This window comes from Zingiber officinale, chromosome 7A (genome assembly GCF_018446385.1).
Source record: "Zingiber officinale cultivar Zhangliang chromosome 7A, Zo_v1.1, whole genome shotgun sequence".
In the NCBI taxonomy this organism is placed as follows: Eukaryota; Viridiplantae; Streptophyta; class Magnoliopsida; order Zingiberales; family Zingiberaceae; genus Zingiber; species Zingiber officinale.
This window is the reverse complement of record NC_055998.1, coordinates 126,584,041-126,600,788: the sequence shown is the minus strand read 5'-3', so window position 1 is coordinate 126,600,788 and position 16,748 is coordinate 126,584,041. Positions and strand designations below refer to the sequence as shown.

The 16,748-nt window shown below is 38.7% G+C and overlaps 1 protein-coding gene across 4 annotated transcripts; it reads left to right on the top strand.

Moving 5' to 3' along the window:
• The first annotated feature begins 1,281 nt into the window (after nt 1-1,281).
• On the top strand, nt 1,282-15,805 carry LOC122002430 (U4/U6.U5 small nuclear ribonucleoprotein 27 kDa protein-like). Of its 4 annotated transcripts, XR_006117654.1 has the most exons (4): nt 1,330-2,034; nt 15,055-15,156; nt 15,238-15,291; nt 15,363-15,805. XR_006117654.1 is itself a non-coding variant. In XM_042557592.1 (2 exons), exon 1 carries the CDS (start codon nt 1,372-1,374, stop codon nt 2,005-2,007), a length of 636 nt encoding a protein of 211 aa, XP_042413526.1. In that variant the 5' UTR covers nt 1,282-1,371; the 3' UTR covers nt 2,008-2,034; nt 15,055-15,288. The 4 variants fall into 4 exon arrangements, 1 of the variants encoding a protein (XP_042413526.1); XR_006117652.1 differs by lacking the exon at nt 15,363-15,805 and having other exon boundaries at nt 1,282-2,034; nt 15,238-15,288; XR_006117653.1 differs by having other exon boundaries at nt 1,322-2,034; nt 15,055-15,291.
• Nucleotides 15,806-16,748: the final 943 nt, after the last annotated feature.

The following is a 16,748-nucleotide window of genomic DNA, read 5'->3' as shown; positions in this document are numbered from 1 at the left end:
AAAGTGTTCGTAGGACTCACCATGTCAAGATTTTGAAATTCTAAATATAATAGGGTCATGAATGAGTTTTGTCCTAAACTCTTTGATAGATTTATGTACCTCTTATTTAAACCGAGTTTATTATACGCCTTACATCCTCCTAAGTGTAACCATATCCTCAAATGTGAATTTAATATCTTAGATGGAGAATTATGGTTTTATGTAGTTGGCACGACCCTGAGATGTTTTTTGTCATGAAATTATTAGAGGATCTAGGCCTCTCAAACTCACTCACCAATACTACCAAAGGATTCCTAGACTCCCCTGATTCAAATCATGTCAAGATTTTAAAATTCTAGATATTGTAGGGTCATTAGTGAGATATGGCCAAAACGTATTGATAGTCTTAAGCACCTCTAAGACACTTTAAACAAAGTTCATTGCACTCCTTACAACTTACTTGAGTGTAACTATGTCTTTGGACCTAGATTCCACAACCTAAATAGAGAACTGTGAGTTTTGGAAATTTTCACAATCTTAAGATAATTTGACACAAGCTCATTAAAGGTCTAAGCTTGCCATACTTACTCACCAACGCCACAAAAGGGTTATTAAAACTCACTATTTCAAAATTTTGAAATTCTAGACATTTTAGAGTCATCAAATGAATTTTAGCCAAAACTCACTTTAGATAATTTCAAAACACTTCAAACCAAGTTCATTCCACTATTTGCATCCTCCTAAGTGTAACGGACATAAATTTCATAACTTAAATAGAGAGCTATGAGTTTTTTAAATTGGTACAATCTTGAGATATTTTATCACGAGCTCATTAGAGGACCTAGGTACCACAGTCACTCATTAAACTCACCAAAAGATTCCCAGGACTCTCTAGTTCATACTGTCAAAATTTTAAATATTGTAGCTTTATATTTTTTAATCAAAACTTATTGACGACGGCACATCTAAAACAGTTCAAACCAAAGTTGCTCAAGTTTTAAGATTGGGATATTAAATTTGGAACAGCTTAAAAATACTTCAATCAATCTCATTGCACTTTTTACCATTACAAGTTTTTGATAGTACGCAATCGATTGGAGTCAATGGAGCATAAAAATTCAATACCGTCTATATATTAGTGGATTATTAATTTATTATTAGATCATCTATTAATAAAATAGGGGTATAATAAAAATAGATGCTCATTTTGCTAAATAAGAAACGCGGCATGTTAAATTGACCTTTTTTTATTCCGGATAAATTTGGAAAATATTTCTCAGTGAAAGAAACCAGTCCAGATATTACTCCAAAATAAAATGGAAAAAAGCGCGTTTTTCGGATACTCGAGCAAAGCTCCAGCAGCTTAGGGCACACCAAAGCACCAAGCGATAGATGTCGGAGCGGCGGAGGGAGAGGGAAAAGCTTCGCGACCGCGAGAGGGATCGGGACCGAGAACGAGATCGAGAACGGGACCGTGACCGTGACCGTGACCGTGACCGTGATCGAGACCGCGAACGCGAACGCGACCGCGAGCGAGATCGAGATCGAGATCGCGTGCGGAACAGAGACCGGGACCGGAAGCGCTCTCGATCCAGGTCCCCCTCCAGGTCGCGTTCCCGGTCTACTGAGCGCCATCGCCACCGCAACAGTCACAACAGGCGCTCCCGGTCCCCTTCCTCCGACGCTCACCGCCGGAAACGTCGTCGGGAGGGCAGCGATGGCGAACGCGACCGCCATCGCTCCTCCTCCACAGTTCCCGCTAGCGGTGGATCCAAGGAACAAAAGAAGCAGGTCGGAGACGCTCCTGGGGGTGCAGAGGCTCTTGCCACTACAACTGACATAGACCCGGATGAGTTGGAGATGATGAACATGATGGGGATCCCAACGGGGTTCGATTCCACCAAAGGGAAGCCGGTTTCAGGGAACGACGTCAGTGGGGTGAAAGCGGTGACAAAGAGACAGCCAAGGCAGTACATGAATCGGAGGGGAGGGTTCAACCGTCCGTTGCCCCAAGAACGCAACCGCTAGGACCTTATCTCGGGATGGAAGGTTAAGGTTTGTCTCGGGCTCAACCTTTCAATTTCTCGTCTAGTTTTGTTTGCTACGAAACATTTTTTCTTTCTTTCTTTCTTTCCATCGAACTCTAATATCTCAAGTTTATGATTATTCAGAACTTTACTTTCCTCGAGAAAATGATTACCTCAGGCTACAATAAAACGGAAAACATAATCTTGTGGGCTCTGAATAGGCACTCTGCTTTACTTCCGTTTCAGAGCATTAATTATAATGTTATGCACCATGTTTGCTATATGCAGCCTTAATATGTTTGTATTGGTTGACTAATATCTGCTACATTTCATTGTCTGTTTGTTCCAACTAATTTGGCTTAGCTACTTGAATTTTCTCACTTAATTGAGCTACACACAAGGTTATACGGCTAGTAAAATTCAAATCACATATATCACTTTTGTCACATTAAGTATATAATTTATTGGTTGTCTTTGAACATGTCCATGTTGACTCAAGTTATTTGCCTTCTTATTATCTACTGGAGTTATAGCTGACTGCTCTCTATATCTGCATTTTATTTTATCATTATCAGTGACTAAATGCACCCCCATCTAGCATTGTTATCTCTTCTATATTATTCTTGTTCCTGTCCGAAAGCGGAGAAGACGGAAAGCTAGGGACGTAGCTAGAAATTTGACTGGGGAAGACTCCACGTGCTCTTACAACACAAAAGCGGCAGTGCCGGGCCGGGAAGAGGTTCTCAGCATTGACCCTCCGATGCTCAAGTCAGTCTTCAGCGATGTAGAAAACAGTAGGAAAACTATAGCAAAAGAGCGTGTAGAATGATGAAGTTGCACATACCTCTTCCTGTAGATGCCCCCCTTTTGTAGTGCTATTGTAGTGCTTGTGCACACATCTCAAAGCGTGCACGCGCTTTCCCAAGTGTCCTAGAAAAAACAAGTAAAAAAAGTATCCCTGACACCTTTCCTTAAGAGAACATGCATATCTCTGATGTAATAGCCTGAAGCTTTTACTGTATGATTTGTCTACGGAACATGAGTTGTCAGTGGCACAAACCTCTAAAAGAGTACGAGGAGATATACGGGTGGGTTCCACTGTAGGCCGAGCCGTGGTCGTTTGGTCGGGACACATCCGCTCGGTCGAGACACCCTCGCTCGGCTATGCCGCACCGAGCATTCTCCCTTCTCTTAGATTTCTTGTTGTCGGAGGGCTGCCTCTCATCCGGGAGGACACGCCTCCCGCTTGGCATGGACGGTGACTGGGGGATGTGTCGCCTGTTTGTCTCTTAACCTCGAGTTATCCGTTTAGCTTGGCTCGTCTTCTCGGACATCTCGGTCCGCTCAGCCGTAACTCGCCCCCTCAGCTGGCTTTGACTCTTTCCTTGACCTTGACTTCCACATCAGTCGGTCTTCCCCTACTTTGACCTATCTTTGGTGGGCTCCCCTTCATCACCGCATCAATTATTATTGTAATTACTAGAAGTATGGAATCATAGTCTTGTACAATTTTCTTCTTGTATTTGATTATTGAAAATGTTTACTCCCAAAATTTTTAAGATTCTTATAATAGGACACACAAATATTTTCAGTTGAGAAATACGCTTTGCTAACATGAGTTTCTTTAACATTAAAATTTTAGATACAACTTTGCTAACCAGGATGTTCTATCACATTTAAGTAGAAGGTATAAGAACAATGCATTTAGCCATCACTGTGTGCAAGATGCTAATCTGCTTCAAAAATTTGTTGCAAAGAAATTTAGTTTACAAAGAAACTATTCTGTGATACTAGGATAACACACAAGTCATACGGCATAATAATAATGCATTTTGCCATGTTTGCAAGTTTCTAATCTTGTGGAACATCGTCATATATTGAAGACTATGTTCAGGCATTTTAGTGAATCTATTTTGGAACATGGAGGAGGTACCCACCTTGATGAGACAAAGAGTTCATGGAATGAGCATTGAGATGAAGAAATGGATTCTTTCTTGAGTGAAAGAGGAGAAATTCAATTCTAAATAATGGTGATGTACACCAAAGGGGTTGTCAAAAGGGAGAAGTGAGAGATTCAAGATAGGAATCTCTACTTAACTTTGACAGTCAAGTAGACATAGGTCTTTAGATGACTTTTTGATTAATGTTAAAGGAAGGGAAGTGAAGTGTTTAAGTTAGAAATCAGATAGAGGATGGAATTTGGATGGATGGATAAATCTAATTTAAACATATTGTTAAATATCAAAAAAGGAGACGGTTGGTGCAATTAGGCTCCAACTTGGTCATATTGGGGAGAGTGTTGGTGCAATTACACCTAGCTTGGTCCTAGTAGACCAAGAGTTGGATTCTGATATTTGAATGATGTTGTAATGTAAGCTGAAGAGCAAGAATATTGAATTTGGATTGATGGATATTAGACATATATCCAATTAATTAAGTGTACTTTAAGTTGTCATTTAAGTCCTATTTAATTACACATATATCCAATTTTGAAAAACTTGCTAAATTTGCCAATTAATTGGTGAAGCTTATTAGAGAGGAATGGTTTGCTTGAGGATAAAATTTAACCTAGTTGAATATTACCTGTGTATATTTATTTACTTAGTCTAGCGATAATACGTTTCCTTGACATTGCATATTACCTAGTCATATATTTGTCTAGTATAGGTATATAAGCGTTTCTTTGATAATAATAAATACATAAGTTGTATAAAACCTTTGGATATAAAATTAATGCTTACCTCAACTTGGCATTGGAGCCTTGTTCACCTCCTCTTGTTCCTGCTTCCCTCTCCTCCCTCCCTCATCCTTATCACAGGTCTTTCATGTATTCCCTTCATGTGTCATCACCACTTCACCTAAAGTCATGTCTCACTCTGTTGGATGAAGATGCGGAGGTGGATGATATGGATGTGGGTGTGAAAGTTCTTAAATCTTAATACCCTTGTATCCAATGTACCACACTGATTATCAGTGTTCGAAATATCGTCGCCTAGGCCGTGCCGAAAACCAACGAGGCAGAAGACCTAGGCGGCTGGGCCGCCTAGGCGGTCCTCGGCGGGCTTCGGCGGCCATTGCGGGCTTTGGTGGGCTCGGCGGGCCTACGTATTTTAGGCATAGTTTAGGTATTTGCTGAGGCGCTTCGTTTCTTTCATTGCCGACTCTTCGTCTTCTTTGATCGCGGCGGAAGCTTCTCTGATTGCGGCGTGCTTTCGGTAAGTTTTTATTTTTTGTTTCTGTTAATTTATTTTTTTGTTTCTCGATTCGTCGTCGCGACAACTCTCTGGCAACGTCGGATGCATTGCAGGGCGTCAGACATCGCCTGAAGTGTCGCCGAACGCGCCGTACGCGTCCGGTGTTGCTTCGAGCAACGCCGATAGCGTCGCGATGCTTCTGGCTGCGCCAAAAGCTTTCCGCGACGCTACTGGCGCCACTGGAAGCAACGCCGGACTTCGCCGGACGCACTGGATTCGTCCGGTGAAGCTTCCAGCAGCGCTGGAGGCCTCTCGCGAGGCGCCGGTGGCGTCCGCGCCGGTGGCGTCCGCGCCAGCGGCGTCCGCGCCGGCATTTTTTTTTCTAAATTTTTTTAGATTTAATAAATTAAAACAATTCCTAACTTTTTTTTTTCTAAATTTTTTTAGATTTAATAAATTAAAACAATTCCTAACTGGGATAATTTTCAATAATAGGGTTCATAAGCCTAATTAAATTATGATCCCAATTAAATATATTTAAAATTTAAATTTTTTATAATAAATATTATTAATTTATATAAAACAAATTTAAATATATAAAATTCTAATAAACATAATTACTTTATATAATCAGATTTAAATATATAAAATTATAAATAATATATTTAATTTTTTAAATAAATAATATTAAATATTAATTTATATAACAGATTTAAAAATTATAATAAATATTATCATTTATCAGATTTAAAAATATAAAAAATATTTAAAATTTAAAAAATATAATACATATTATTAATTTATATAAATCATATTTATAAATTTTATATATTATTAATTTATATTAATCAGATTTATAAATATTAAAATTTTAAAAATTCTAATAAATATTATTTATTTATATAAATCAGTTTTAAAAATATGAAAATTAAATTAAATTTTAAAAATTCCAATAAATATTATTAATTTATAATTTTATATATAAAAAATTTTCTCATTTGTATTTGTTCGAACTCATGATCTGAACGAGTCGCACATACACCCTAGTACATGTTCCTCTACGCTGAGGACATTCTCTAAGAGCGGGAGATTTCGGAACATTTCTTATTGGCTGTCTTGCATTTCTAATAAGTTGTTTAATAGTTGGCATGTCGTATAATTATATATACGTTGTATATATAATTAGAAATTAGAATGGAATGGGTTGGTTTAGATCGATCTTAACCTGAAAATTCATCTGATAATTATTAATTATCCATTTTTTGTATTCAATATAAAATCACAGAAAATTCAATTACGGTTTGAATAGATTTACAATAAAAAATCCTCTAAATCCTCAGGATCCGCCTCTACATGATCAACAATGCCGTGAGCTTGGGCTTCTGTTGCTGACATAAAAATATCTCTTTCCATGTCTTGGGCTATTTAAAAATATAAAAAATATATTTAAAATTTAATTTTTTTAAACAAATATCTAATAAATTTTATTAATTAGATTAAGATATATAAAAAAATATTCTCAGACTTGTTAATGACTTAATGTTATATTTCATTATTTTGTATTGTATGGTATAATTAAATTTTATTATCATGTTATGTTTTGTTATATATAATTTTTTCAGATTATCTGTTATCAATGGCAAGCAATCCATCTTCGACAACATCTGTCACTTAACTCGAATCTGGGATTCTTAGAAGAAAGTCAAATGACATCGGATGAGAGTTTGAGATATTGATTGATCCTAAGAACCTCGACAAAATTAAATGCAAGTTATGTGGAAAAACAATGTCGGGGGAGTGTATAGGATAAATGAGCACATTGGAAATATACCTAGAAATGTATCTGGTTGTCGAAAAGCATCTCAAGAAGACAAAAATAAGTGCAAACAGACTATTTTAAAAGGGAGGAACAGAAAGAAGAACAAAATAATGGAAGAACAAAGTTGTAGAGCAGAGGTGGCTATTTTCTCTAGACGAAGAAGGTCTTGGAATTGAAGGGATGAATGGAATTAAAAAACCTCTTCCACTTGGCCCCATGGATAGATATGCATCGACAATTGCTCCAGAAAATGCACTCCAGTGGAAGTAAAGTGCTTCGCCAAAAAAATATAAATGAGGCTCTTTTCAAAGAGAGAACTCAACAACTTCAACAATATGTTGGGAGATGGGTTTATGAAAATGGAATCTCATTCAATGTTGTTGATAATGATAACTTCAAGCAACTAATTGAGGCAGTGGGTCAATTTGGACCAGGATTCAAGCCTCCAACTCAATATCAACTTAGGGAGCCACTATTGAAAGCCGAAGTTGAAAGAATAAAATAATTGCTGAAGAAACACGAAGAAGAATGAGAAAAGAATGGATGCTCGATCATGACAGATGCATGGAGTGATAGAAAAAGAAGAAGCTTTTTAAATTTGTTTGTTAATTGCAAGGAGGGTACTACATTTTTAGAGTCTAAGGAGTCTTCAGAAGAGGCGCATACAAGTAAACTTATTTTTTAGTATGTTGACAAGTGTGTTGAACAAGTAGGAGCTCAGAATATTGTTCAGATTGTAACAGACAATGCCACCAACAATATGACTGTAACTAAATTGATGAGAGAAAAGCGACCTATGATTTTTTGGAGTTCATGTGCAACTCACACAATTAATCTCATGCTTGAAAGTATTGGCAAACTTCCACGATATAAAAAAGGTTATTGAGCAATCCAAGTCTTTTACCATTTTCATCTATGCTCACTATAAGACTTTGTCATTGATGAGAAGTTTCACGAAGAAGAGAGACATAGTCTGACCAGGAGTTACCAGATTTGCATCATATTTTCTCACATTACAAAGTTTGTTTTAAAAAAAAAGCTAGTTTAAGGGCCATGTTTACAAGTGATATGTGGGAGAAATGTAAATGGTCAAAAACAAACAAAGGAAAATTGGCTTACTCTACAGTGATGAGCATGAGTTTTTGGAATGGTGTGACACTTTGTTTGAAAATATTTGCTCTTTTAGTAAGAGTTCTTCGATTGGTAGATGGAGATAGAAAGCCATCGATGGGGTTTCTATATGGTGAGCTTCTTCAAGCTAAAGAAGATATCAAGGCGGCTTTGAACAACGTGGAATCAAATTATCAGCCTATCATAGCCATTATTGAGTCAAAAATGAAAGATAGACTTGATACATCATTGCATACCACTGCTTTTTTGTTGAATCCTTATTTTTACTATAAAGGTAGTTCTATTGCTCTTTATGAGGAGGTCGCGACGGGGATTTTTGAATGCATGGAAACTTTGCATGCCAATGAGTTAGATTTACAAGATACGATTATTAACAAAGAATTTCCAAAATATAGAGATAAGATTGGGTTATTTTGAAAAACATTGGCAGCAAAAGTATGTGAAAAAAATGATGATACATTTGATCCATGTGCATGGTGGAGTACAGACGGTGTTCACACACTTAACTTGCTAAGGGTGACATTGAGGATACTTTCATTAACCACAAGTTCATTTGAAGAAGTAAGTTTTAAATTTTCAGTCTTTAATTAAATTAGTTATAATTTTTAACGTCTATACTCTATATTCAGATACTAACTATAATATTTACTTTCTCTATTTTTTTTAGCTTCATACAAAGAAAAGAAATAGGTTGGATGCCAACAGGTTGAACAATCTAGTATTTGTCCAATTTAATGCTAGATTGTTGAACAAACAAAAAAGAGAAAAAGAAAGAAATGTCGATGTCCTTCTTGCAAAAGATGCTTCAAATGCACAAGGTTGGATTGTGGATGGTGGGGAAGATGATGAAGTTGAATTAGGTTCCGGGCTCACTTGGCAAATGGTTGATGAAGCAAGTGGAGTAGATGAAAATCTACAACTCCAAAGAAGCTCTTGAGTGAGAGAACTTCATGAAGATGATTTTGAATCCGAAGAAGAGGAGGATCACAATAATGATATTGAGTTTGTGTCTGATGAAGAACAAGTTATTGATAATTATGAAGAAGAAGAACTAGAATAAATATGAGTCTATGAGATATTATTAGTTGTATAATTTGAACTCATTTTGTTAAGACATGATTTATGTTATTCAATAATTATATTTTACTTAATGGTTACTGGCTCACAATGCATTGTAATCTTGAATTGAACTGTTGTTACTATTTTCTAATGTTTTCCACCACTAAAGTTGTTTTAGCTTATAGCAAGGTTTTAAAATTCGAGTTGGATATATGTTCTACGGTTTACTACATGATTATGATAACTTACTGCATGTTCTACTATTCAATTGTTTCTTTTACTCGTATTTATTGAGTCTAATATATTTCCTTTGCACAAAACTATTAGTTTCTTTTATAGTTTTTCATTTTTTGATATTGGAAAGTATCCATTTATTTCAGCATACATAGTTAGATCTCCATTGCTATGAGATTGTTTAAGACAACATTTAGATTTACATATGACATTGTCCACAGTCCACATGAAACAAGGGATACCGAGGAATTCGCCTAGTGACGCCTAGTCTCCGCCTATGCGGCCTAGGCGTTAGGCACTGATTTGTCGTCCGACTAACGCCTAGCGAATTTTAGAACCTTGCTGATTCTAATTATACATGAGAACATTGTTGGAATAAGTGTTCATACCTACCATGATATCTATATCTTTGAAAACTAAGCAGCCACAAATAGTAACCATCGGTTCTATTGAATATGAACAATTTCTAGACTATAGTTCCTCCAATTGATCCAATTTTATTGTGACTTCTTGAACTTCGTTCATAGTTTTTCTCCTGTGATAACACCGTAAACTTCATAGATTGATTATGACACATCCTCATATAGTCATATGATCCTGTTCGGAAGCTGAATCAGACAAAGGCGGGTGATGTTGGAGTCGAGGTTGACGGAAAGTCGCTGTGAGACCTAGTCGATCTGGCACTCGCCGGGAGCACTGACACGAACGGATGACGAGGGTAGATGACGGGGATGGTGAAGCAAGGATGCTGCACACACTCAGACGAGCCCACAAGTCGTTAGAGACTAGAAACTAGGGAAAAAGTCTCCGGGTCAGATCTTCCGACGCTCAAATCAGGTACTTTTTCTCCAGAAGCACAGAGAAAGGACGAAAAGTAAAGACGAGTAAGAAATGACGAGTGAGCGTACCTGCGTAAGGGACAAAGCATCTCTTTTTATACCGCAACAGATGCTTCTGGAGTCTGACGAGTATCAGGGAATGTCAGATGTCAGGCTTTGTCTGGCAGTGGATGACACGTGGCGTCTTCTTATAAGTCCAGGAAGGAACCAGAGTGCTGTGAGTACCCGACCATTGACATATTCTCTGACAGATAGTGATTATTCTCTGACAGATAGTGATTATTTTCTGACAGTTGGTTACGATTCCTTAGACTGCTTATCATGTAGCGCCCAGCCTCCTCTTCTCGTTATCCCTGTACTGGCTCTTTGTATTTGCTGGTCCCGACCTGTGAGCGCAGACCTGTATCTATCCTCTACTGCTTTATGCATCTGGACCTGCACATACCCTGGGTCCCGACCTGTATGCCTCGGTGTGCTTCCACTTCTCCTGGATCCCGACCTGTATCCGTCAGTCGGCTTCCGCTTATCTTGACTCCCGATCTATATCCGTTAGTCGGCTTCCGCTTATCTTGGATCTCGACCTGTATCCGTCAGTCGACACAATCCCGACCTATACGCTTGTCCATGTATCCTATACCGCAAGGCTAGACGCCCTGACCTGTATCCTTGGTTGGCCAATCTCGACCTGTATCCTTGGTTGGCCAATCCCGACCTGTATCCTTGGTTGGCTAATCCCGACCTGTACGCTATATCCTGTGCCGCAAGGCTAGAAGCCCCGACCTGTATCCTTAGTTGGCCAATCCCGACCTGTACGCTATGTCCTGTGCCCCAAGGCTAGAAGCCCCGACCTGTATCCTTGGTTGGCCAATCCCGACCTGTACACTATGTCCTGTGCCGCAAGGCTAGAAGCCCCTACCTGTATCCTTGGTTGTCCAATCCCGACCTGTACGCTATGTCCTATGCCGCAAGGCTAGAAGCCCCGACCTGTATTCTTGGTTGGCCAATCCCGACCTGTACGCTATGTTCTGTGCCACAAGGCTAGAAACCCCAACCTGTTTCCTTTGTTGGCCAAACTCGACCTGTACGCTATATGCCGCAAGGTTAGAAGCCTCGACCTGTATCCTTGGTTGACCAATCCTGACCTGTAAGCTATGTCCTGTGCCACAAGGCTAGAAGCCCCAACCTGTATCCTTGGTTGGCCAATCCCGACATGTACGCTATGTTCTGTGCCACAAGGCTAGAAGCCCCGACCTGTATCCTTGGTTGGCCAATCCTGACCTGTACGCTATGTCCATTCTTAAGACGCCATTCGTGCCTAACCCAGCCCATCTTGCAACTAGGTCTCTAGCACTACACGTAGGTCGGATCTTTGACCTTCGCGCAAGCCAGTCTTTTGACCCCCACGTAGGCCTAACTTATGACCTCCATGTATGCGTGACTTCCGACTGCCACATACGCTTGACTTCTGACCCCACGTAAGCTTGACTTCTGACCAATACGTAAGCTTGACTTTTGACCATCTTGTGGTCTTGACTCGCGACCACCTCATCTCGCCGACCCCACGATCATGCACCGTATCATCATATATGACAGGTGATTACAAATTGTTTCCTACCCTTCTTCTCTCTAATATATGACTTATTTTTGTTTCGAATGACTCTCCTATATCAATTAAAGGATAGAATTTTATATATACCTCAATAATATTCAACACTCTTTTATATTTTGAACTTTTCTATGAATTTACTATCAATTAGTACCGTTACAAAATCACTAAATTTTTTATGATTTTCTATCCTACATGGAATTTTCAAGATCTGCGAATGTAGAAGATGATTAATAGAGGTTATAAATCTGATATAGTCTTCCACTTAGATGATCACTTCTTTCCTAGTGCTCTTTCTACAACAATTATGATTTAATATCTGCAGCATTGTCGACTCACTTATCCTTGTCTTTTAAAGGTTAAAGACTGATAGTATTCCACCCTCAACTAAGTTTCAATGTGAAACCCGTGAGTAGTAAGTATCACCGTGCATCTATTCCCTCTAATACTAGGTAATGTATCTTCTCGTTTTTGCCTTCACTCAAAAATAGGTTCTAAGTCTGGTGTTCACGGTCTAATACTCTTGAACATGCTTGCGTTTTAAAAGTTAAAAGACGTACTATTCCACCCTCCTTAACTAAGTTTCAATATGGAACATGCAAGTTGAGTAAGCATCACTATGTATTGTTCCTATATACTCATGAATGCACTTCTTCCTTTTGCCTTGTTCACTCATAAATATGTTCTAAATCTAGTATCCACTATCTAGCACTCTTGAACATGCCTCTTCTTCCTTTTTCTCATAAACGTCACTTTTCTTTTTTTCTGTTTAATTTTTGTTGATGATTGCACGTATATGACATAGAGTTACTTGCTTAAAGTCTGTTACATATGTTAGAGGCAAGCTTGTAACATGGAAGAGTAAGAAACAAAATGTGGTTGCGTGATTTGGTGTCGAAGTAGAATACAAAGCAATGATACAAACAACCTGCGAGATGATGCAGATAAAAATCCTTGATCTTCATCTTCTTCTTCTTCTCGGCTTTAACATTACAGAATCAATGGATATGCCTCGTACTATGGAAGAGTAAGAAAAATGTGGCTGCACAATTTAGTCTGAAAGAATAATAGAGAACAATGACACGTATAACCTATAAGATGATGTGGATAAAAACCTTATCTTCATCTTGATTTTAATATTAAAATACTAATGGATATTCATCCGGGCAGTCATTCAAGTATATTACATTGCAAACAATCTAGTATTTCATGAGTGCACAAAATACATTGAAGTGGTTGCCTCACTAGAAATTCACGTGTAAATAAATGATTAGCATGCAGATCACATGTTTCAAAGAACAAATGGCTGAGGTATACTTCTACTTTAGTTATTTTTCTACATAACAAGGTGAGCTGGATAGATAATTTTGAATATTACCTAGTTGTATTTACCTAGTTTTGGGATTATTGGTATTCCTGATATCTATAAATACATAAGTAGTAAACACATTTTGAATATGAAAAGTTAAACTTTTATGCTCTGTTTACTTGAGTTAAACTTTTATGCTTTGTTTACTTGGGAGGGCGGAAATAGAAACTGTGGAAAGATTTCCATGATGGAAAATTTTCTCTTGTTTTTTACTTCGTAAAAATGGATGAATTGTTTTCCTTTTTTTTGTTTACCAGACAGACAGATGGAAATATGATTTCGTCCGTGGATCAATTTTTGATCTTTTTTTTATCTGCCCAAATCGGATGGAAACAATTTCCTTCCTCTCCCAACTCACTGTCCAACCAATGCGCAGTCAGATTTCTCAACGTCCCTGGCATCGTGATGCTGTGCCTCTCTCTTGCATGGCGACGCAGCGCCATTGGGTCAGCAAACCCATGCGAGGTGATGACCTCGTGTGGCCAACGGCCATGAGCAAGGCGGCGACCTCGCCTTGCCGACGGCCACGAGCAAGGCGGCGACCTTGCCTGGCCGACGGCCACGAGCGAGGCGGCGATCTCGCCTGGCCAACGGCCACGAGCGAGGCAACCATCTCGCGTGGCCGACAACTACGAGCGAGGCGGTAATCTTGCTCAGTTGCTGTCGGCAGCCACATGCGAGGCGATGACCTCCCACGATCGGGGGCCCCACTTGAGGCAGCGACCTCGCGTGGCGAGAGGCCTCGAGTGAGGCGGCGACCTTATGCGGTTGGAGGCCCCGCGTGAGGCACCGACCAAGGGCGATCGGAGGCCCCTTACATGGTTGTAGGCCTTATGTGAGGCGGCGACCTTGGGCGGTCGGAGGCCCCATGCGAGCCGACAACCTCGTGCTAGGCAGCGACCTCGCGTGACCGGAGGCCCTGCACGAGGAAGCGACCTTGCGTGGCCGGACGCAATATGTTGGCCCCTTGCGCCGCTTGCAACCCTGTTCGAGGTCGACACCTTACGCAAGTGGCAGCCCTGCGTGAGGCAGCGACGAACCTGTGAGAGTGAGGTAGCCTCACACAGCCAAGTCCGACGGCTCTTCTGCGCCTGTCCGTGATTTTTTTTGTTTCCTTTGTTTCTTTTCCTTGGATTCTTTTCTTTTCTTTTTCCTTTCTCTTTAACCTTCCCTATGGATTTTTTCCCACCGGCAATTCCTTTCCTTCCCCTTTCCATCCTTCGGAGTAAACATAGCTTTAAGGAAATCCTCTAGAAGGTTATTTAGAAGCAGAGAAGATTCACTAGATAAGAACATGAAAAAGGGAGAAGGTAACCAAATAAGATGCCTTGGTGAGAGAAGATACTCAGGCTATATATAAATTATGTATAGCATTAATGGAGGTTGGTGGTGAGAATGATTGTTTTTCAATTTTCATTATATTTACATAATCCAACAAAATTTTCTTAAACTGGATGATATTCTCATAGGATGGATGGTCTGTTAGTAAACTTGAAAGTGTTCTGCAAATTCCTACATGCAGAAGAAAAAAATAGCTCCTTTTCATCAGAAGAGCATGTTGGTTATGTTGTTATTCCCTATATTCTGAATTACGTATATTTTACTGTTTTCCCCCCTTTTTTTGTGGGCATCAAATTGCAAGCTTAATTTGGTCATGCAGAAGCATTTGAAGAGAGCTTTGTTAATAAATCCTACTTGAACAGTATTTTGAACATCTTACTAGGGCGTCCTCTCGTTATCTTGGAGAGTGGCATGCGTGTTTACTAAATTATTGACCTGAAATTTTCTTTATTCCAGGACTCCAAATCGGCGCCTACTGATTTGGACAAGCTGTGAATCTCATGAATTCAGTCCAGGAAAGTGGCCAGTCATCGTAGGGCAAGGATTTTCTGCTTTGATGTAACACATTTAAGACTTAGTTTTTATTTGTTAAACATCTTCATGGAACTAGGATAAGCAGCACTACGTGTTTCATCACAGATTTGCTCCTGTACTGAAACCATTGGTTATGATGCAGTTTCTTCATATACATTGGTGAGCTCTGGAAATTGTTGCATATCGGTTTCGATTTAGTTTTGGATACTAACTTAGACTTGCCCTCCCAGTCTGTTGTGCAGAAATCTGGCTGCAGTTCTGCCCCTTGTCATAGAAACGTCATTGGTTGCAGCGCAATGTTTTGACTCGGTATATATTAAAAGATTGCCATGTTCTTATCTATCATATTAAGTTAGTTTGGGGTCTACTGGCCCTTCTAATTTCAGAAATCTTTTATTGTTTTTGAAATCATACTTAATTTATTTTCCAAGTTGTATTCCATTTGTTTAGGCCTTCAGACTCCTTACAGCTCTGCTATATCATCGAGTTTTGGTGGTTTGGATGGGTGTGTAGTTTCTCCCTCTAGTTTAGGGGCAGCAAATGACAATTTTATTTAAGATTATTTTAAAATAAACTATTTGATAAATATATTAAACAAAAATCATGTTAATTTATTTATGTTTGACTTATGTTGTTTCTTTTAATTTTATTAATTGCATTTTATCTTTGTTTACGTATCTTGTCTAAATTCAAACTCTTTGTTTATTTCATTAGATTTTGTTGCCCTCAAGCAAAATTTAGGCATGGCTTCATATTCTCATAATATAAGGCAAGTCAACCATCTAAAATTTGACCTTGATAACCTGGGCAGGCTCCTCTCTAAAGGTCATAGTTAAATTAATTGTTTCTAAAGTCTCAATTCTTTATTTTTTTTCTTGTTATTAGTAATACTTCCCAGACCCAAGTTACTCCAATCCCATCTTTTAGAACGTATTGTTATGCAATACATTGACCGGGTTGCCAATGTCCATCGGTGCTTCTCACCAAACAGTCGACGACTTAGACTTGAATAACAAGCCCATCCTGATGGTTATAGCTTACTCATGCTTAACATGCAGGGCAAAGCGTGATGATTTTGTTATTACATTAAACTTCTATTTGTTGCTGTTCTCACTATCACACCTCAAACCCTTGTGATCAAGTGTCTCTAGTTTTGATAGGATCTTTGAGCGTTGAGTATTTCTTGCTTTCTTTGCACATCTTATTTCGTCAACTCAAAATTCCTCAAGTACCTCTTTAAGTAGTGGTAAATAGTGGCAAATTCCAATTATGATCAAATATATACTATTTAAGTAATGTAGGGCGACCAAATTAAATGCTCTTAGCTAACAATAAGTCGACAAATAATAAGTATTGATAAATTTCAACTATGACTAGATAGAGACTCCTGGGTCCTTTAGGATCTCATTATGCTTTCATGTTACCTAGTGCGAGTTATAAATTCAAATTAAAGGGACCTTTAGGATCTCATATATTCTGTTACATTATTTATTTCTTTACATTATCAACTACTTTGGCAAAAGCTACTTGATAATCAATATGAACTATGAATTGGTAAATTTCAATTATAACTAAAAATAATTTTAAATATTTCATTTATGCTCATGCGTTTTCCT